This window comes from Panthera leo, chromosome E1 (genome assembly GCF_018350215.1).
Source record: "Panthera leo isolate Ple1 chromosome E1, P.leo_Ple1_pat1.1, whole genome shotgun sequence".
NCBI lineage: Eukaryota > Metazoa > Chordata > Mammalia > Carnivora > Felidae > Panthera > Panthera leo.
The window spans coordinates 49,480,639-49,501,397 of NC_056692.1; the positions used below are offsets into that span (position 1 = coordinate 49,480,639).

General features: G+C 52.5%; 1 protein-coding gene across 13 annotated transcripts in view; it reads left to right on the forward strand.

The window, feature by feature from the left end:
• Positions 1-20,759, forward strand: part of ARSG (arylsulfatase G) — a 107,062-nt gene that overhangs the window by 70,332 nt on the left and 15,971 nt on the right. For 10 of the 13 annotated variants that reach the window (XM_042916502.1, XM_042916503.1, XM_042916505.1 and 7 more), the window contains 3 exons: positions 6,828-7,024; positions 7,816-7,896; positions 19,941-20,049. In XM_042916502.1, the coding sequence (XP_042772436.1) occupies positions 6,828-7,024; positions 7,816-7,896; positions 19,941-20,049 (387 nt within the window). The remainder of the gene's footprint in view (positions 1-6,827; positions 7,025-7,815; positions 7,897-19,940; positions 20,050-20,759) is intronic. The other 3 variants (XM_042916509.1, XM_042916512.1, XM_042916511.1) reach the window with 1 other exon arrangement.

Sequence of the window (20,759 nt, forward strand, 5' to 3'; positions counted from 1 at the left end):
TGAACGTGCAAGGATGCCCCCAAGCCCTTGCTCAACCACAGATTTTTCTGGAGAGCAGGGCTACAGGCGGAGCAGAGGCAGCAATTTATTCTTGATAATAAAACCTACTTACGGCCTAAATCTGGAGGGCAGCCTATTGGGGCTTCAGGGATTGCATCTTATAAGTTATTCAGACCTTCCTGAGAAACACTGGCTTTATTTCAGATGGCTAATGTAAACGGGCAAAGCTCCTTCGCCCATCTGGAGGGTTGAACACGTCTGTGCTCCCTGGGGCTGCGAGATGGTTCAGCTCCCCGTGCCCTGTGACAGGTGGATGCTTCACGGCTGGAGGGGACAGTTCAGTCCTGCTTTTGCTGTGCTTTGGACAGCACAGGTGTCCGAGGAGGGGTGGCGGCCGGCTGGGGACTGCTGAATGCTCTCCAGGGGGCACGGGCTGTTCCTCCACCAGTCAGCTCCAGAACAGAAAATTCCACGAACAGTCTCCTTGTCGTACGAAGGAGGTGAAGAGTTTTGCTGGTTTATTAATCAGTTATTAAGTGAAAAGTCACATGAATCCCGTTGTCTTTTAACTTTACGGGAAACAATCCTGAGGCGTGCTGATTTCTTTAGGATCCGACTTGCCAATTCATCCATGACTTTTGGAGCATCAGCAAGAAAGGTCCCTAGATCTGTACTCCTCCTGTGTGACCCCTGCCCCCGGGGGCTGGGCCCCACTCTCCCCACCCGGACCTGTTTGTCAAAACCGCCAGGAGTCCCTAGGGTGGGATTTCCCACTTCTTCTCGGCAGGAAGCCCACCTAGACTTCTTTGAAAGTTTTTACTTAGATCTTTAGTTGAATTTAAATTTGTTTATTTATTTATTTTGAGAGAGAGAGAGTGAGCGAGAGCAGGGGAGGGGCAGAGAGAGAGAGAGAGAGAGAGGGGGAGAGAGGGGGTCCCAAGCAGGCTCCACACTGTCAGCAGAGAGCGCGACGTGGGGCTCAAACTACTGAACCGCGAGATCACGCCCTGAGCCAAAATCAAGAGGCAGACGCTTAACCGGCTTCCCAGATCTTCAGTTGAATTTATTCCCTTGACCTGGCAGCATGCCCAAAGCTAACCCTTGATTTAGATGCTTTAGAGAGCAAGCAAAGCTCCTCATTAGCCAAAAAAAAGAGAGAGCAGATGTCATGGGCTCCTGGGCCACGGAGTTGCCAGTCTCCCACACCTCCCAGCCTCTGGGACTGAGAATACAGGGTCCAGCAAGGGGGGCGGTGCTGGGCCTCGGCGTGAACCAAAGCTTAGGATATTTGAAATCAGGGCACGTGGCCAACGTGGCGGGGCCTTCATCACTCAGAACTAGTCCCAGAGATACACAGGTGACAAATAAGCACCTCCGCCACCCCAACCCCACCTGCCTGGACTGGAGCCCAGGACCCCTGTCAAGGTCTCGATCCCCTCCTGTACTTGTCTCGAGCCCACCCCACACCTCTCTCCCCCTGCTGGTCTGCCCCTCACCTGCCCCTCACCCAGCAGCCACCTACCCCAACCTGTCACCGGCCTCAGGGCTCCAAGCTCGTGCCCGTCCCCCCGCCCCTTCGAGCCCCTCTCTCGTGTGCGAATGCTCCGATGAATACAGAGCGAGGGCAAGATGAGCTAGCCGATAGCTGGGCAGTGGGGCCTGGTGTCTTCCTCGCCTGCAGGGTCTCCCCAGTGCCGTTCCGCCTGCCTCCAGTGGCCACCTGCACCGCCCGCCTGTAGACCCCGTCCTGCAGGCCTCACCATCCCGGGGATCTTCTGCCTCACCCCAAAGGCGGCTTGGTTCCCCCCAGTTACACCGTCTTACAGCGCCCTGCGTATAGTCCTCCTCCGTCGCTCCTGCTAATCTGTAAATAATTACCTGATTAATTTTTCAGTTGCATTTTCCTCTCCTGTTTCCAATCAGATGTTAAGCTCCAAGGAGGTGGAAATCATATCTATCATGTTCCTTGCTCTATCTCAGTGCCTGGCGTCTAGTTGGAGCTTCATAAATATTCATCGAATGAGTGAATAATGAGTGAGGGACTTTATCTTGCCCTAAAGATGTGCCCGGTGTTGTGCTAGGGATACAGACAGGAATTAGATCTGTCCTTGCTTTTGAGTAGCTAGCTCCCAGGCTAGTGGGGAGACAGAATTGTGGAAAGCTGGCTTTAACACAGGTTGTGTCATCAGTGCCGATGAGTATGGTGAAGGAGGGGGAAGAGAGGGGCCGGGAGCGGGAAGCCATCCAGGACCTGGGAGCAGAGGAGGCGTGTTGGTGGCATTTGAGCTGGATCTTAAGAATTGACTGTTTTTAGGCAAAATACCGGGGAGGTTACTGCCAGGAGAGGAATAGCATGACCAAGGCACGGGAGGGCAGAAGGTGAAGTGTGCGAGAAGCTGGCATATAGAGAAAGAGTCTCGAAGCAGGAAGGAGGGGAAGGCTGGAAGGGACCCAGGTTGGGACGGAGTCTGTATTCCCTATTGAGGTCCCGCGTGGAGTCCCAGAGCCCGGGAGGCGCAGGGGACAGGCAACTCCGTGACCCAGGAGCCCATGACATCTGCTCTCTCCTTTTTTGCCAGTAAAGAGCTTTGCTTGCTGTTTAAAATCAAGCCCCTGTGCTCTTCTGAAGTAGGGAACTGGGTTCAAGCGTGGGTGTGAGAATGCTGTCTGTGACGCGGAAGGTCAGAGAAAGGCGGAGAAGTGTGGGAGCAAGTCCAAGCCAAGGGAGACCTCTTGTCCGAGGCTGGAAACCAACCAGGCAGGTGCCTGCTCCTTCTGGCCCTCCGGCCGGGCGCCCACTGGGCACCTTTCATGGGACGTGGGGGCCCCTCACCTGCCACTTTCTATTTCAGATCAGATGGTTTTCTCCGGATTCAGCTGTCCTGGGTTTTTTGTTTTTAAGTTTATTTATTTATTTATTTTGAGAGAGAGTGAGTGTGAGCAGGGGAGGGGCAGAGAGAGAGAGAGACAGAGACAGAGAGAGGCTCCAAGGTCAGCACAAAGCCCCACGTGGGGCTCAGTCCCGCAACCTTGAGATCACAACCTGAACCGAAATCGAGCTGGACGGTTAACCGACTGAGCCACCCAGGTGCCCCTGGCTGTCCTGGGTTTTAATCTTCAGCACATCTCCACGCCGTGCCCTGTCCTCTCTCTCCTGGAATGTCCTGTCTGGCATCTTACTTTTTTTCTTTTTTTCTTCTCTGCTCACCACTCCACTCATTCTGCCACACAAATAATATGTGTTCCCTTTAGAAATCTCTGAAAACAGAGGCCAACAGATAGGGAACAGAAAAATCACCCTAAATGCCACCTCCCAGACATAACCCCTTTCGGTAGATTTGAGCAAGTTTTTCTAGCCTCATTCTGTGCTGAGGCATAGACACACACACACACACACACACACACACACACACACATACATATTTTTAAACAAAAATGGAATCATACTGTTTTATAATCAACCTATTTCTTTACTGGAAAGCAACTGACCTTCTCCACTTTTTATTTTTAAGGCAGCACAGAGCCTGTGGAAGGGGTGGCTTGGGGGATAGACACCCCCAGGGAGCCAGTTTTGTGTGGTTTCGTTTCCTCCAAATGCTAACTTTCTGAATTCCAGCACGGCGTCAGGGTGTAGGGAAGGAGGTATATCCGTGGACACCATGCATCATGTGTTATTCGGAATTATCAATAAAAAGACTACCGTTTATTAAATGCTTACTACAGGCAGTTAATAATCACAGCTTTATCAGGGAGGTATAATCGTCCCTATTGTACAGACTACAGAGGTTAAGTTAACTGCCCAGGGTCCCACAGCCATGAAATAAAAATTCCAGGGATTTGGGTGTAGGTCTCAGAGCCTGTGCCTCCCATCTGTCTAGGCTGCCTTGTCTCTGAATTGCACATGTCTCTCAGCCACTGGCCCGGGGCGCTGACGGGACTTGGATCATGGGCAGGAGTCTGGGACATGATGACGGGAATGGGACAGGGTGGGCAGCGGGACCCTGCCCTCCACACCAGCCCATACGTGCGGTGAGCTGGTAAACGTGTAACAGCCAGCACTCGGGGGGGAAAAAAAAAGCCCTGATTTGGAACATTTGCCCATTTCTGTAGTATGAATACTCTCACCGTGACTAATTTCAGGCCACCAGAAGACGTCACTGAATGTGGAGTTGGTAAGAGATGTGCAGGAGGACACTGCCAGATGGTATTTCTGTCACACGGATACAACAGATCATCTCGACGTGGAATGTAGTAGAATGATCGGGATGTGATAAGTCATAAGAATGTATTGCCTTCGTTTTTCATATAATTTATTTGATCGTAAGTTTGTATCATTTAATTTTTAACGATGGCCATGTTTAACAGCTGGCTTCAAAATTCCTGAAATTGGAGGCAGCTCCGTCCAGCATGCCACTGCATTATGGTAGCTGTTAGAAAAAGGCGCCCCCCTCTGGGTGGGTGCAGATCTCTGCCAGGGCACACAGCTTGGCCGGTGGATTGTGGGCTGGAATTAGGTATCGATTCATTTTCTCAGCAGGATGTCCTGGTGCAGGACAAACCTATGCAACTGTACCTTATTGTCTGTGGGAGAGCAGTCAACAGACGTCAGTCAGCACTATCCAATGGAACCCTCCCCAAGGATAAAAAACGTTCTCTATCTGTGCATTTCAAGATGGTAGCCAACCAGCCACTTTTGGCTACTAAGCATTTGAGATACTTGGCTAGGGCAACGGAAACACTGAATTAAATATATTATATATATATATATATATATATATATATATATATATATATGTAGTGGGAAATATGCATATCATAGAATTTACCTTTCTAAGTATACAGTTCGGTGGCTTTATGTACATTTACACTGTCGTGCACCTGTCACCACGGCGCATGTCCAGAATTTTCTTCAGGATCCCAAACTGAAACTCTGTGTTCACTAAACACCAACTCCCTGTTTCCTCCATCCCTCCAAGTCCCTGGGACCCACCATTCTACTCTCTGTCTCTATGAAGTTCACTACTCTAGCTAGCTTCTATAGATGGAATCATACAGTATTTTGCCCTTTGGCGATTGGCTTATTTCACTTCGCACTGTCTTCAAGGCTCATTTCTGTTGTAGCAGGTGAGACATGGAATTCTTACAATTTTTTGTTCTTTTGCATTTAAATTCTAGTGAGTTAACACCCAGTGCAATATCGGTTTCAGGAGTAGAACTCAGTGATTCTTCACTTACAACATCCAGTACTCATCGCAACAAGTTGCCCTCCTTAGGACCCGTCACCCATCTAGCCCATCCCCCGCCCAGCGAATGCTTAATTTTATTTAACTTTCATTAACTGAATCCTAAACAGCCACATGTGACTCCCGTGACTGCCGCGTTGGACAGTGCCACCCTAGGAATGTTGCAGAGAAACTGTTGGTTGAAATGAAGAAGGAGAGGCCCCTGTCGTGGGACGTGTGTCCTGAGTTTTATGCCCAACAGAGAGCAGAGTACAGGCAAAGCGGGGCGTCCCCTGTCCCCTGCCAGGGGTCTGCTCCCCTCCCCCCCAGGGGTCCGGGATGCAGGGGGCTCCGCAGGGTGCAGTTTGAGGCAGAGCTGGGGGCATTGAGAGGACTTGATGAGGGGCGTTGTAAGTCAGGATCAGTAAAAAAAAAACAAGGAGCAACTTGAAAATCAAATCTCTGGGGGAGGGAGGGGCGCCTGGGTGGCTCAGTTAAGTGTCCGACTTTGGCTCAGGTCATGATCTCACAGTCCGTGAGTTCGAGCCCCGCGTCGGGCTCTGTGCTGACAGCTCGGAGCCTGGAGCCTGTTTCAGATTCTGTGTCTCCCTCTCTCTCCGACCCTCCCCCGTTCATGCTCTGTCTCTTTCTGTCTCAAAAATAAACGTTATAAAAAAAAATCCCTGGGGGAGGGAGCTGGGGTAAAAAGAGCCATGCTTCTATCACGGCTCTGTATGAACTTGACTGAGCTCTCTCCTCGCCCTTACTGTGTCCCCTGGGAGACGCCCTCCCCCTGTAGGCAAGGTCTGTGGGAGGGGGCTCTGGGAAGGTCCCTGCTGCTTCAGGCAGGGGTGAGGCTGCGGTTGTGCAGCCGCCTGGATCCTGATCCTAGCCTGGGAATGGGGGTGGGAGACAGACAGGAAGCAGAGGCCACCCAGGTCCCTCCACGCCCAGGAGGGGGAATCTTCAGGGTGAGAATAGGGGCAGCCAGCGCCTGGGCCTGTAACGGATCCTTGATCTAGATGTTCCGCGGCGGTCATGTGCGTCCTTGGAATGGCCTGTGGTCAACCTGAGTCATCCATTCATCTCTTAGGGAAGGGCCAAGGCTGGGAATGGATGTGACGGCCGGGATCCTGCAAAAGAGCAGATACAATTTTAAAATATGTTTGCACTGGGTTTTAACGTGCAACAGTTAAGACCAAACGCTTTGCTGTCAGCCAGGTGCGAGTTTGAATCCAGACTCTACCACTTAGGACTTAGGGAACCTTGGACAAGCCCTGTCCCCCTAAGCCTCCGATGCTTCATCTGGGAAAGGGAACCTGAGGGTTAGTATGAGGGCGAATTTAGTCAGCACGAGTCACATTTCACAGGCTCTCAATAAGTGTTAAAGGGCAGTAACGATTATTACAATGACTCCCAGTTGTTGATTGGCTAACCGGATTATCTCCACATTCCCTTGGAACGTTGTGGAGCGATGGGTACTTCCTGAGCACCTGGGGCGGAAGGAGTTCTGGGGCTTTTCTCTGAGGCGAGGGAGAGCCACGGAGACCCTCAACAGGCCAGCAGAGCCTTCTGGAGAACTCCCTCTTGGCTTTCCCGTTTCAGTGCCAGCGGGAGGCCCTTCTTGCTGTACGTGGCCCTGGCTCATATGCATGTACCCTTATCCGGGACACGGCTCTCTGCAGACCGACGGGGCCGGAGGCCATATGGTGCAGCTCTCCGGGAGATGGACCGCCTGGTGGGCCAGATCAAGGACAAAGTCGACCGCACGGCAAGAGAAAACACATTCCTCTGGTTTACAGGTGAGGTAGTAACGACACAGCCAGCTCGCTGAGATCTACTCGATAACCCTACCCGCACCCCCCTCAAGAGCAGTCTGGGCTAAGTGATCCTCTCTCACAGGGCAGGAGGCTTGCTTTGAACTCGGCCTCCTGCTAGTGTTGGCCCGAGTGCTGAGCACCTGTCCACTGGGGCCTCCAAAGCTGAGCCCCTGGAAAAGTTTGTGCGGAGAGCAGGTGCCCTGCCGGCCTCTTCCGTATTGATTGAGGGCCCTCTGGGTGGCGCTCTCAACTTTTAATGAGTGACTTTGGCGTTGCTGGTGTGTGCAGTCCTCCGGCAGCTCAGGCGCATCGGGTCCCAGGTTGATGGGGGCAGCGGTTGAAAACACTGCTCTCAGGTCAGGCAGAGACCCGGTTTGAATCTGGAAAAGGCACTTTAACATCTCTAAGCGTGTTTTCTAAGTGAGCCTCCAATGGCATCTACTGCAAAGCGTGTTGTGAGGCGCTGGGTGCATCAGAGGCACCCAATGACATAGCTGTGGGTCTGAGGACCATCGTAAAACTTTATGAAAAGGCAAAAGCATCTGAGCCAAGAACCTCACCCTGGGGCTTAGCTTGGGGCAGGGAAAGCCCACCTCTCTGAAGGCCTCACATAACTGGATGGTTCTTTGAGGGCAGGGATCATAATTGTTTTTACGGGTCCTTCTCCTGCCCAGTCCCCTATGCTGCACAGGGGTATGGGACGAGGGAGGGAGAATTGGCAAAAGAGTCCAGAAGCCCGTTGATCTCTACGTGTTGCTTCTTTTGGTTTCCAGGAGACAACGGCCCGTGGGCTCAGAAGTGTGAGCTGGCCGGGAGCGTGGGTCCCTTCACTGGATCGTGGCAGACTCATCAAGGTAGGGGCTCTGCTGGGCTTGGTGCGTCCCACCGTGGGTGCCGGGCCGAGGCCGAGCTGTGTGGTTCTGTCTCTGGGAGGACCAGCTCACGTGCAGGCCTTCTGGCCATCGTTAGAATGTGCTGGCCGCAGACAGGTCGCTCGCCAGCCACCAGCTCCCAGGGAAGAAATAAACTGGGAAATAAGAGCGTTTTTGTTCAGGCTCGACCACCCCTTTCTCTCCTCCCCACCCCCACCCCTCACCCCTGGACTCCCTCAGGAGACCTGCCCTCAGTCCACGGACCTTCCAGCAAGCATACTTCATCTTGACTTTCATCCCATTGCCCTTGCAAACTTTGGCCTTCTCCTTCCTTTCTTTTCTTTCCTGTTTATCTTTTTTTTCAGTCATCCCTCCCTCCCTCCACCCATGAATTCATTTCATTCATTCAGGAAACATTCAGGGCCCAAATACGTTCTCGCTAAACCTTACATTGTTGAAAGGTAGGGAGTAACACCTCTATTTACAGATGAAGAGGGAGAGGGGCTCAGGGAGGCCGAATAACTTGCCCAAGGTCACAGCTTGTGAGGGTGGAGCCAGCCACCCAAGTCGAAGTTGGTGGTCTCCCCACCGCATAACGCATAACGCATAACGGCTGCCTCCCTCAGCCCCCAGCTCGGTGCCCATGTGCTCTGGGAAAGTCTCCCCCTCCCCCCCCCTCCCCCCCTCCCCCCCCCCGGGGACCTCACTTCCTAAGACAGCTGCAGTGCCGGGGACAATTCGGCAGTGAGGACCCCAGGCTTGGAAAATATGCCTGTCGACCCATCAGTTCCTCCTCTTAAAGGAATAATTAGCCAATGCACAATGATGTATGTGAGGGGGTGCTCATTGCATAGGTTGTTTTTTTCTTTAAGTTTATTTATTATTGAGAGAGACAGAGAGTGCGTGCGAGAGTGGGGGAGGGGCAGAAAGAGAAGGGGACAGAGGGTCCAAAGAAGACTCTGTGCTGACAGCAGAGAGCCCCATGTGGGGCTCGAGCTCACAGACCGTGAGATCATGACCTGAGCTAAAGTTGGACGCTCAACCGACTGAGCCACCCGGGTGCCCCGCATAGGTTTTTTTTTTTTTTAAAAAGAGTTGGGCTTTACCTGAGTGTCCAGCAAGAGAGGGGTGCTTAAGGAAGATAGGCACATTTAAAGAAATACTAAGGAACCACTGAAATGATGCATATTATTGACCTGGAAACATTTACCTTAAATACTTTTCAGGGAGCGAAACAGGTTACGAAGGAGTATGCCACGTATGATTTTATTATGTCAAAATAAGCATAGCAATTCTCAAAAATCTTTTTAAAAAATGTTTATGTATTTATTTTGAGAGAGAGAGAGAGTGTGTGTGTGAGCAGGGGAGGGGCAGAGAGAGAGGAAGAGAGAGAATCCCAAGCAGGCCCTGTACTGTCAGCGCAGAGCCCAATGCGGGGCTTGAACTCACGAACTGGGAGATTATGACCTCAGCTGAAGTCAAGAGTCAGACGCTTAACCAACTGAGCCACCCAGGCTCCCCAGTTCTCAGAAAAACCTCGAGGTACCAAAAGTAATAAAAGATTAGGAGTAATTATCTCTAGGTAGGGGAGAGAGGGTTTAAGTGTGGGTGTGTGTGTCCTAAAAGATTAAAATAAGTTTTAAGAAAAGTGCTTGCATCCGAGGGGGTCGGGGGTGGGCTTGGGGAGATTGCCCCCTGGGCGAGAGTTCCCTGCTGTCCAGCTCCTGAGCTACGGCCTCCGGTGTCTCCAGGTCAGAGGACACAAACTGCTTTTCTTATTAGTCCGGCAGAATATTTGTAGTTACCTAGAAACTAGAACATTCGTGCATCTCGTGGCCAGTGGCGAGAAGGGAGTGCTGATCTTTCATTTTTGTTTGTCACCTTTAACCTGGTATCTGTCCGATCAGACCCCTCGAGAACTTCACCAGCGAGTGGCTGCCGGGACGGCAGCCGGGTCTCGTGCCCTGAGGATTGGAGCTATGGTACGAGGAGACCTGGGTGCCATCTCCCCGTTACCTGTCAGTGGCTGGTCTGCTTCATCTCTCAGGATGTTGTTTCTCTGCCTGCGTAGTGATGTCTTTGGCTGGTCTGGTTTAGGAAAGCTGTCTGGAGACACGGGCAGAGAAAGGTACCAGGACTGGAGGAGGATGTAAATGTGCTTGGTACTTGGTAACAATAGCCCTAGAGAGAAGCGGTGGGAGCTGGGAGTGGTTGCTGCGTCAGCTGATTGTGTCTCCTCCTCTCCGTACCTGGGAGACCCTCAGACCAGGTGACCAGCTTCAACGCTCACCTGGAAAGCGTGGAAGAGCCTGGAATCCGAACTCTCCAGGGTCCAAGTCCAGAAGGATGGAGACCTCGGGTGGGGTGGATAAGCTGTGTCACTAAGTGGCCCCTGCATAGATAGCTCTCTGTTCCCTGAGAAGATGGCCTCCGAGCTCTTATCTGAAGACCTGCCTTCTCTTGTCTCTCTCCCCTTTACGAGACCGTTTTGAAAGAGTGAATTAGGGTTAGCTGTGGGGAAGGGGCCCCTGCTCTTTGAGGGAAGTACTTTGCCCTGTGAGAAACACAGTTACCAGCTGGGCAAGTTCCACTTTTCCTTTCCGTCCTTGCTCCTACGGGCATTTGTTGAGCACCTATTACGTGCCAGGAAGTGTGCTCAGTGCTGGAGACGCAAAGATTCAACAAAGCCCCTGGCTTTAAGGAGTGACAGTCTAGAACAGTGTTTCTAAGATTTTAATGTGCCGAGTCCCCTGGGGGTCCCGCAGGTCCGACGCAGTAAGTCTGGGATGGCCGCGGAGAGGTTGCGTTTCTAACAGGCTCCTGGGCGATGCTGATGAGGCTGGTCCAGAGATCACACTCTGAGAACCACCGAGCTAGAATGTCCACGTGGAGACTGCAGGAGTCTAGAACTTCCAGGTTAGATCAGTGGAACTTAACAGCGCAAATTCTAGGACCTCACCACCCCTCAGACTACTGACCCAGAAACTCTGGGGGTAGAGCCTGGCGATCCGCGTTTTCCCGGCGGTCCGTGCTTTACCGTGTCCTGCGGGCGATTTTTCTTTGATGCAGGTTAAAATTTGAGCCCCACCTATTGGGGGCTCCCCTGTCTCGCACACCAGACACACGAGCCACACTTCAAGGGCTCAGAAGCCACATGTGGCTGGTGGCCACCATATCGGGCAGTGTGAAAAGAGACCTTCTCCGTCACCGCAGGCAGTTCCGGGAGACAGTGCCGGGAGCCTGCACTTACGCAGGAGATTATAACTCTGGGTGAGAACTCCATGATCAAGGGGAGTGCAAGGACGTCGCACCCACACAGGAGGGTGGCTTCCCTCCCTCCTTCCCTCCTTCCACGAAGGCTTCCCCGAGTGGTTTCGGTTTTGAAGAATGAGTAGGCCACAGCTAGGGATTTGCAGGGTAGGGAGCTGGGAGCAGCCCGGGCAGGGGCGGGAGGACCACAGAGTAGGAGCCTGTGTGTGTGTGTCTGGGGCTTGTGGAAGCAGATGAAGTCGGGGGCGGCAAGGCTGAAGGGAGAGCCTGGGCCAGCGGTCAAGGGTCTTTTGTTTGAGAACCATTTTGGCCTTCATTCTAAAGAAATGTGGAATTGTGGGAAGTTTTCACGAGTGAAGGCGACATTACTCAACTTTTTCAACTGAAGTGAGGGGCGCCTGGGTGGCTCAGTCAGTGGGGCGTCCGACTCTAGCTTTCAGCTCAGGCCATGACCTCTGGGCTCATGGGATCGAGGCCCGTGTCTGGCTCTGTGCTGACGGTGTGGGGCCTGCTTGGGATGCCCTCTCTCTTCCCCTCTTTCTGTCCCTTCAGCTCTCTCTCTCTCTTTCAAAATAAATATATAAACTTAAGTAAATTGAAGTGAGATTCTGTAACATAAAATTAACCATTTTGATGTGTTTCTGATGTGTACAATTCGGTGGCAGTGAGCAAATTCGCAGCGATATGCCGTCATCACCTCTGCGGGGACCCCAGACACTTTCCTCCCCCCAGAGAAAGCCCCAGAGAAAACCCCATACGCTTGTAACGCTTGCCCCCCCCCCCCGTCCCCCCGCCATCTCCTACTCTTTCCAGTACCTCGTTCAATTTTAAAAGACCCCCTCTTATGTCAGTGGGGCTGAGGGCAGAGAAGGGGGACAAGACTACACTCATTTCTGCTGAGCCCCAGGTGATAAGTGAGAAAAGCAAGTGACAGAATCCCCAGGAATATTCCGGCATTCAAAGAATGCCAGGATAGGAGCACATCTCAGCAATCTTCATTCCAACCTCCCCGTTGGCCAAAGGAGGAAACTGAGGCGGAGCAGGGCGGAGGGCTTTCCGAGGCTGGCCATTGGTCAAGGGGGCCATGTCACTTGACCTCCACCAGCTCATTACTCAACCCGCATGATGGTTGTTACTCACGCTGTGTTATACCCGGCTAACTGCTCAGCCGTCTGGAAAATCCTAGGCTGCTTCTTTGGACCCCATGGTTGTCAAGGAAAATGTCTTCAGCCTCTGTAACAGTGTGAATCTTTCTAAATCCGCAGGAGGCAGAGTGGAGAGGTGGAGAGAGCTAATGGCTTTGGGAGCCCTGACGGGGCTCGAATCTCCACGCAACTTACGAATCGGTGCCCACCGGGCCGCTCCCCTGGACAACCCAGTTTCCTCCCCTGTAAGGGGGGGACTGTAGACCCAGCTCGCTAGATGGCTGGCAGGGTCAGCTGGGGTACTGCCCACGAGGCACCCAGCCTCATGAATGTCTCCTCCTAACCCCCATGATTCTTCAGTTCTTTGTTCCCAGCTGAAACAGACCTGGGGCGGGGGGTCCCCCGCAAAGAGAACAGGAAGGGGATGGGAAAATGGCCCTGAACAAGGTTTTCCTACCAAACACTGTGGGCAATTTAAGTAACATATGGATAACTTTCCAAGTGTTCTGAGACTCAGTCTTGGGAAACTTTGCTCGGAAGCTGGATTTCAGTCTTTGAGAGGACACTCTTCTTTGGGGGGGCGAGGCATACAAGTGCAGCTTACTGTGGTACCCGTGGGGCACAGCCCTTGACTTCGTGGTGGGGTGGGGGCCGGATGCCATCCTCCTCTTTTCTCAGGAAAGCCTGAAGGTGGACTTTGCATAGGGGTAAACATTTCCCCTTCCTCATTCTCCAAACCGACTTCCTGTCAGCTATTCCAGAACCTTCCTCCTCCTCTCTGCCCAGCACGCTGCTGGGCACTCCGGGAAGTCAGGCAGAGCCCTGCGTGCAAGGGGCGAGGCCAGGGGGCTCGGGTGGCGGCAGGGAGGCTGGGGGTCCCTCTGGGCCACCTGCTCCTCCTCATCCGGGTTCCTCTTCAGTGGGATGCCTGCACACCCCACTGTAAGGGGGCCAGTCTTGAGAGCAGATGAAGGAGAGAAGGCGGTCAATGTTTTCGCAACGGAGTAGGACAAACAGTACCCAGAGCCCGGCTTCTTTCTCCCCGCAGCCAGCCCGCTACGTCAGGCCACGCGCTGCCTTCCCCTGTTCCCGGGGCCCCAGGCCCCCCTCCTTGTCTTCCCTTTCCTTTCCTGGCTGAGCCGCCTTGCTCAGCTGATGGGATGAGGCAGCGTCTCCTGGAGCCATCTCTTCGCCCCGTGCAGGAGTGAGGATGCTCCTCTGGGCTTGGCCTGCGCCCTGCAGGGGCGAGGAGAAACTGAACCGGGGCTTGGGGGAAGCTGGGGGCAAAGCAGAGCGCCCCTACTTTCTCCCAAACAAAGAGGGCCTGTGGGGAGTGCCCCCTGGCTGATGCGGACCCCCCCTCCCCCGCCGGCCCGCCCCCCAGTGCTGTCCTGGTTCAGAGCCCCTGACCCTCCCTTCCCCACTGCAGACCTCTTTCCTACCCGGGACAGAACTCACACCTTGTTTGTCCCCTAACTGACTGCTCCTCTCTGTCTGGAAAATCTTTTCTTGTTTTATTTGAAGAGCAGAACTGTTCCTTCCTCCCCCTTGGTGATGAGGAAACATTCTGTTGAATTTGGCATCCTCAGCCTTCTAAGAGACCTTGGTTGTTTGTAATTTAATGCTATCAGGTTGTTGCGTAAGCTTTCCCACTGGGAAGCAGGCTCTGCGTCCTGGGCCTTCTGTGCAGTTTGGGGCAGGGGGTGGGGTGGAGAAAGGTCAGAGGTGGGGCTGGGTGAGGGAGAGAGGGACAAGGGATGTTGGCTGTGGGCCTGGGGGGGGGGGGGCGGGCAGGGCCAGCTGGTGGGGGCGCAGTGGAAGTCAAATTGTGTCTCCTTCTGGGACATTGGCCACCCGGCTTGGAATGTCCCCATCACCACGCTCAAGGCCACCCCAGGCCAGCCAGAGTCCTCGGTCCAAACAGAGGCCCGTCTGCCCTGTGTTTCTAGAAAACTAGTATGCTACGGGTATCCTTGGCAAGGACGAGTATTTATATTTAGAAACGAAGCCTGCTTCTTTAGAAGGTTATAGAATGCACACTCCTCAGGACAGGCATGGTCTTCTACCCGGGTCACAAATACAGATGCCAGGCAGGTAATCTAAGAGAAGAAACGATTGTTTTTGTTAAGTCACGGGCAGTGTTAGGGAGTCCACAAACTGGAGAGAGGACCCTGTCTAATGACATTCAAAATTAGTTCAGAAAATACCGTTCGTGCCAAACCTCACTGTCAGAGGGCTGAACCCAGTGTGTGAGTCGCCAGCCTGCAACTTCTGCTGTTTTCTGTCCGTGGGTAGTTTCGGGTTGTTTGTTTTTGGTTTTTTGAGCCTTTTCGGATGGCTTTGGTTGGGCACTTCCGGCGGGCGCTGTGCCAAAGGACCTTGCTCAGAACTTTATATACGTTATCTTACGTAACTTTTCCCACAACTGCATCAGATAATTACAATCATTTTTCCCCTTTATGGCTGAGGAGACGGAGTCTGAGGGAGGCTAAGAATTCTGCCCAAGGGGCGCCTGGGTGGCTCAGTCGATTGAGTGTCCGGCTCTTGATTTCTGCTCAGGTCACAATGTCATGATTCATGGGTTTGAGCCCTGCATCGGGCTCCGCACGGACAGCGTGGAACCTGCTTGGGATTCTCTCTCCCTCTCTCTCTGCCCCTCCCCTGCTCACTCGCACGTGCACACTCTCTCTCTCAAAAATAAACATTAAAAAAAAGGAAGGGGTGCTTGGGTGGCTCAGTCAGTTAAGCAGCTGACTTCGGGTCGGGTCGTGATCTCACAGCTTGTAGGTTCGAGCCCCGCGTCGGGCTCTGTGCTGACAGCTGGGAGCCTGGAGCCTGCTTCCGATTCTCTCCCTCTCTTCTGCCCCTCCCTCGCTCACGCTCTGTCCCTCTCTCTCTCTCTCTCCTTCACAAATAAATAAACGTTAAAAAAAGAATTAAAAAAAAAAAAGAATTCTGCCCAAGGCCACACGTGGAGAAGGGAACGCACCGGATGTAGGACAACACCTGCCTGACTCCAAAGACATCCTCCTACTTACCTTGCTAATACTTCTCAAACTCTGGTCCTCAGACCGTTGGCATCAGAATCACCTAGAGTCAGAGGCCCACCCTAGACTTATTAGGAATCTCTGGGGGTTCTTCTGGTGGTTCGGTTGTGCTGACAAGCTTGCGAAACTCGTCATTTGCGAGGCTGCCCTTTGGACTCAGGGAAGCACGGCCGCGGGTCCTTTCTGGGAAAGACCTCTGTTCCTCAGCGCGGCCTGCCCGGTCTCCGTGCATCATGGAATATGCCGCTTCACTTCCGCAGCTGGGGAAGAACGAGCAAGCAAATTCATGAATCATGGTTCTGTTTATATTTTGGTTGCTGAGGCTAAATATTTATTGCTTTAAGTAAGAGGTTCTGCCTTAATTAGAGTCATAACTAACCACAAGTGCACCAAAGTGTGTTCTTATGACCATAAGACATGCATTTCTCGACGGAAAGCCAAATGTAACCAACACTTTTAAGGTGCCGGTGCTGCTGATCAAAGTTTGAAGGTTTATCTAAACCGACAAATAGCTTTCGAAACAAAAAATAGCGCATAGAAGTTCAATTTATGGACCTACCTATTGTTCTTGCTTACTGTAAGTAACAGGTGCGCACTTAGGATCCTCTGGCATAAAGGTAAAAAGGTGTGGGCAATATAAAACTGAGGCTTAAAAAGCGTAGAAGCCGCGTTTAATTTTGAAGCGCGTTGTGTCCACTTCCTGATTTCGCCCCTTGCCCTCCTTGCCCTTGTCCTAGGTGGGTGCTCTCCCCATTAAGTCACCAGGAGAGCTTTAGAAGATACTGATGTCCAGGCCCCATCCCGGGCAAATCAAGTCATAATTTCTGGGAAAGGAACCTTGGCCTGGGTATATTTTAAAAGCTCCCCTAGTGATCCTAATATGCATTCAGGGATGAGAGGGGGCCACTGTCCTAGAAGGTTTAATGGGCCAGGGGCTGGCTGTGTAGTTAGACCTGGGTTCAAATCCTGGATCTGGCATTTGCTGGCTGTGTGACCTTTGGCAAATTACTTACCCTCTCTGAGCTTTGGTTTTCTTCATTTGAAAAACGGGGATAATAGTGCCTGGCTTGCAAGGTTGTCATTAGGATTAAATGAGATAATGCAGGGAAGCAGTTAGCCTTATGCTTGGGAGTACTTTAACGTGGTGCTTGGGGGGGGGGGGTGCTCAGTAAATAGAAGATATTATTATTACTGTAATTATTGTGTTTAACTCAAATGGGTTTCCATTAGTGGGAGCAGGTATCACTGATGAGAACTAGGGGACCAGGGGCAGCCGTCCTGGGGCTCAGCCTTAGCTCTAATGGTATTAGATGTTTCTCATAATCAGACTCCACAACTCTGGGCACCCACGGGGGATGCTAGTGGGATCTTTTGAACTTTGTTCCCTTAACGGTGCCAACGAGATACTGGCATTTGGGGCAAGACAATTCTACGCTGAGGGGGATTTAAGGAAAAGAAATGTTTTAATGTTTATTTATTTTTGAGAGAGAAGGAGAGAGTGTGAGTGGGGGAGGGGCAGAGAGAGAGGGAGACACAGAATCTGAAACAGACTCCAGGCTCTGAGCCATCAGCCCAGAGCCCGACGCGGGGCTCAAACCCACGAACCGTGAGATCATGGCCTGAGCCGAAGTTGGACGCTTACCCGACTGAGCCATCCAGGCGCCCCATTAAGAAAAAAAAAAAGTTTTAATTGAAGTATAATGAACGTACGGTGTCCTATTAGTTTCAGGTGTACAATATAACGATTCCACAAGGCGGGGATGTATGTTTTATAATTGCTTACCCACACTCTGGACTCCTTTAAGATAAATTCCGCTAGAGTAGGAGGTCTGCGGGCCTGGCTGGAATATGTAATTGTGTCTTTCCCGTAGAGCCAGCAGCCATGGGACAGCCAGCAGTGGCTGGCCGCTCTTGATGACGCAGAAGGGGGGATCGCTTCTCAAGTGGCCACACAGAGGGCCTTCTCTAAGCCAACCTCTTTCTCTTACCCCCTGAATCTTTACGTGGGGACCGTCCACTCGGTTGACAGGCACACTTGTTATGACTGGCCGGATTTCTCCTGCTTCTCCGGCTTTGAACCCCCTGCTGAAATAAGGCAAACGTATTGAAATATTTGTTTCTCTGAAAAACGAATCAGGAAAACCAGTAGCCTGAAAAAGAGCGACAGAAGAGGCTGTGGCCAACAAGCAGAACCCCTGGTGGTGAAGACCAATTAGCAAATGTATTAATTAGGAGCTGGTGTATTCTTCTGGAAACGTGCTGGAGGCGGAGACCAAACCCTGGTGCCCGCGGCCGCCGCAGGACAGGTGCTCAGCTCCTGCTTTCTGGTTGACCCGCAGGACTCTGGGCTTATTTCTTAGAACTGGACACTTCACTCTTCCTTAGCATCTGGCCTCAAAGGCTAAGCAAGTCTGTTGGAATTTTGTGCGGCGTGGATATGCACATAAGCAGGCTCCACAGTTCCACCCACCGATCCCCCAAACTTCCGTGCAAATGCCCCTCCCGGGGGTGGAATTATCTGCAGAGTCCTTAGCACGTGCGGTCGGTCGGGGATGCTTCCTCCCTGCTCTTTGGCCTTGAACTGCAGCATGAGTTATGCATTCCAGAGCCACGTGGGAGTGCGTTTCAGGCTTGTCGCAGTTCTGGATTCTCTGTTCCGTGTGTGTGAAAAATTGAGAGCGGGCTCTGTCCGTATTTACGGGAGAGGTGGTGCCCGATGCGGACAATGCGTTCGAGACATCTTGGGGCGGGCCGAAGAGCTTCCCCTTCAGCCTGCCGAACCCCACTTGGTCTCGAGAGCCCCACACCCCTAAGCATAAACAGCCCGTAGACGTGAGTTGTTTTGTGTTTGGTTTCTTACTTCAACACTTGGGGGACTCCAAAGCTGGCTATGAGAAAATCCCAAGAATGCGGAGCATTTCCGGTGTGGGGTGCTGGGCCAGGGACATCAAAGGTTCTGTTCGCCGGTCTCGCAGCCCCCTCCCGCCCACCATCACTGCTCTCATATTCACGCCAGCCGAGCATGGGGAGGTTGCATGACCACAGTACGTGTGAGCCGCATACCGCGTTTGCCTTGGAAGGGCTTTCTACACGCTAACTTTGTGGAATCCTTGGCTCAGCTGGGATGAGGGTGGGGTGTGTGTGGGAGTGGTGGGGATGGTCATGGATAATTCAGTGCTCCATGCATTCAGGATGTTTCCATAAAGCATGACCTCATCTCCTCCAGCCCGCCGGTCATCATGATACTGGTGGTCACTTTTGACTCAGTGGTAACAAAAATCATTCCTTGAATCACCAAAGTGGAAATTCATAGATTGCACGTAGATGGTCCTTACCCCACCCATCCCCCCCCAAGAGGCAAGAGGTCAGAGCTATTACTAACGCTGTCTCCACAACAAGGGAACGACTCATTCACTCAAGGAAAAACACAGCAAAGCAAACCAAAAGACAACAATAAAATCCTTTGCCAGATCAGTTGTTGGGCGTTGAGCAGATCACACAGCTGGGGGAGTTTCTGCCTTTCTCTCTTTTCAAATAATTGTATATATTTTTAAATGTTTATTTATTTTGAGAGAGAATGAGCAGGGTAGAGGGGCAGAGGGAGAGAGAGAGAATCCCAAGCAGGCTCCACACTCGCGTGATTCATGTGGGGCTCAATCCCATGAACTGTGAGATCGCGACCTGAGCCGAGACCAAGAGTCACCCGGGTGCCCCAAATAATTGTGTTTTGAAATCCTAAACGGTCACGTTATGGTCAGCAAGAAGACAAAGCCATTTTTATTCGACCTGTTTGTTAAACACCTGCTATGTATTCAGTGCATAAGGCCGATAAGGTCTCATGGAGTGGAGATACACCCTCAGAAAGTCCATGAACAAACCAGACAGCCTGAAGTATTACAAGTCGTGAAGGGGGCGCCTGGGTGGCTCAGTCGGTTAAGCTTCCGCCTTTGCTCAGGTCATGATCTCACGGTTCGTGGGTTTGAGCCCCACATCGGGCTCTCTGCTGTCAGCGGGGAGCCTGCTTTGGATCCTCTGTCCCCCTCCCTCTGTCTCTTCCCCGCTCATGCACACGTGCGGGCGCTCTCTCTCTCTCAAAAATAAATAAACATTAAAATAAAAGGGTCATGAAGAAAATGAAGCAACGTGGTTCCCCAGAGAATGACAGAAGCAACCATTTACTTATGTTGAATCCGGTGAAATAAAATCAGGGAATGCAAGGTGTTGGCTAGAGGAATAAAAATAGCTGGTTATAAACGAAGTCATTCCTGGGAGCCTGGGTGGCGCAGTAGGCTGAGCGTCCGAGCCTTGGTTTCGGCTCAGGTCACGATCTCGCAGTTCGCAGGGTCAAGCCCTGCATCAGGCTCTGTGCCGTCGGCGTGGAGCCTGCTTGGGATTCTCTCTCTCCCTCCCTCTCTGCCCCTCCCCTGCTCGCTGTCTCCCTCAAAATAAACTTGAAACGGTAAATTACAAAACAAAAAAAGAAGCGATTCCTTTGCGGGAGTGATCAGAAACTCTCAGTGCTTTTTGAACAGTTGGAAAACCAACTATCTGCCTTGTCTCACAGGGGGAAGTGCAGCCAAGCAGACCACGTGGGAAGGTGGGCACCGGGTCCCGGCTCTGGCCTACTGGCCTGGCACCGTTCCCATCAACGTCACCAGCACTGCCTTGTTAAGGTATGAGACCCGAACTACCTTGAAATGTTGGGATTCGGGGCTAGAAAACCACGGACCGAGGCTCCAGCGGGTAGAAACCTGGAGAAGAGAGGCCTCATCGGCCACCTGCCTTGGCCGGGCGTTCCCAGATGCCTCCTACAGGTCTGATCGTAGCCACACGGATCTCCCCGTAGGCAATCCCACGTGCTGAGTTAGGGCCCACAGTGGCTCTTTGCAAGCCATCCTCTGGGGATGATCTTGGTGACAAGAGGGGACTGGGCGGGCTCTGTGGCCTTTGATGCGGAGTCATGGCGGTGGCTCCTGGCATCAGTGCTCTACTAGCAGAGAGGTTAGCGGTAGCGTGTCCCTTTTTTGGCTTGGGCCCGGCAGACGGGAGGGAATAGACCGCGTAAGCCACAATTGTTCCATCCTTGGGGGTAGGGCAGGTGTCCTCAGGGTGACCGCGGGAAGCCAGCATATCGCCAGCAATCACACGGGCCCAAGAAAGGCACCTAGGTGTCCGCCTACCCTGCAGGGGAGGGAGAAGGAGGCGGCCCCACTGGGCTGGCGAGGAAAGAATGCACCTTTAGGTGAGGACATTCCTACCCGTGGCAAGGAAGCTTCTGCAGTGAGCTTGCTCCCTCTATTCGAAGATCCCACCCTCACTCTTAGCTCCCTGTTGAGGCAGATCCACGAGGCCCCTTCCTGGGCACAGCACGAGGCTGTGGTGG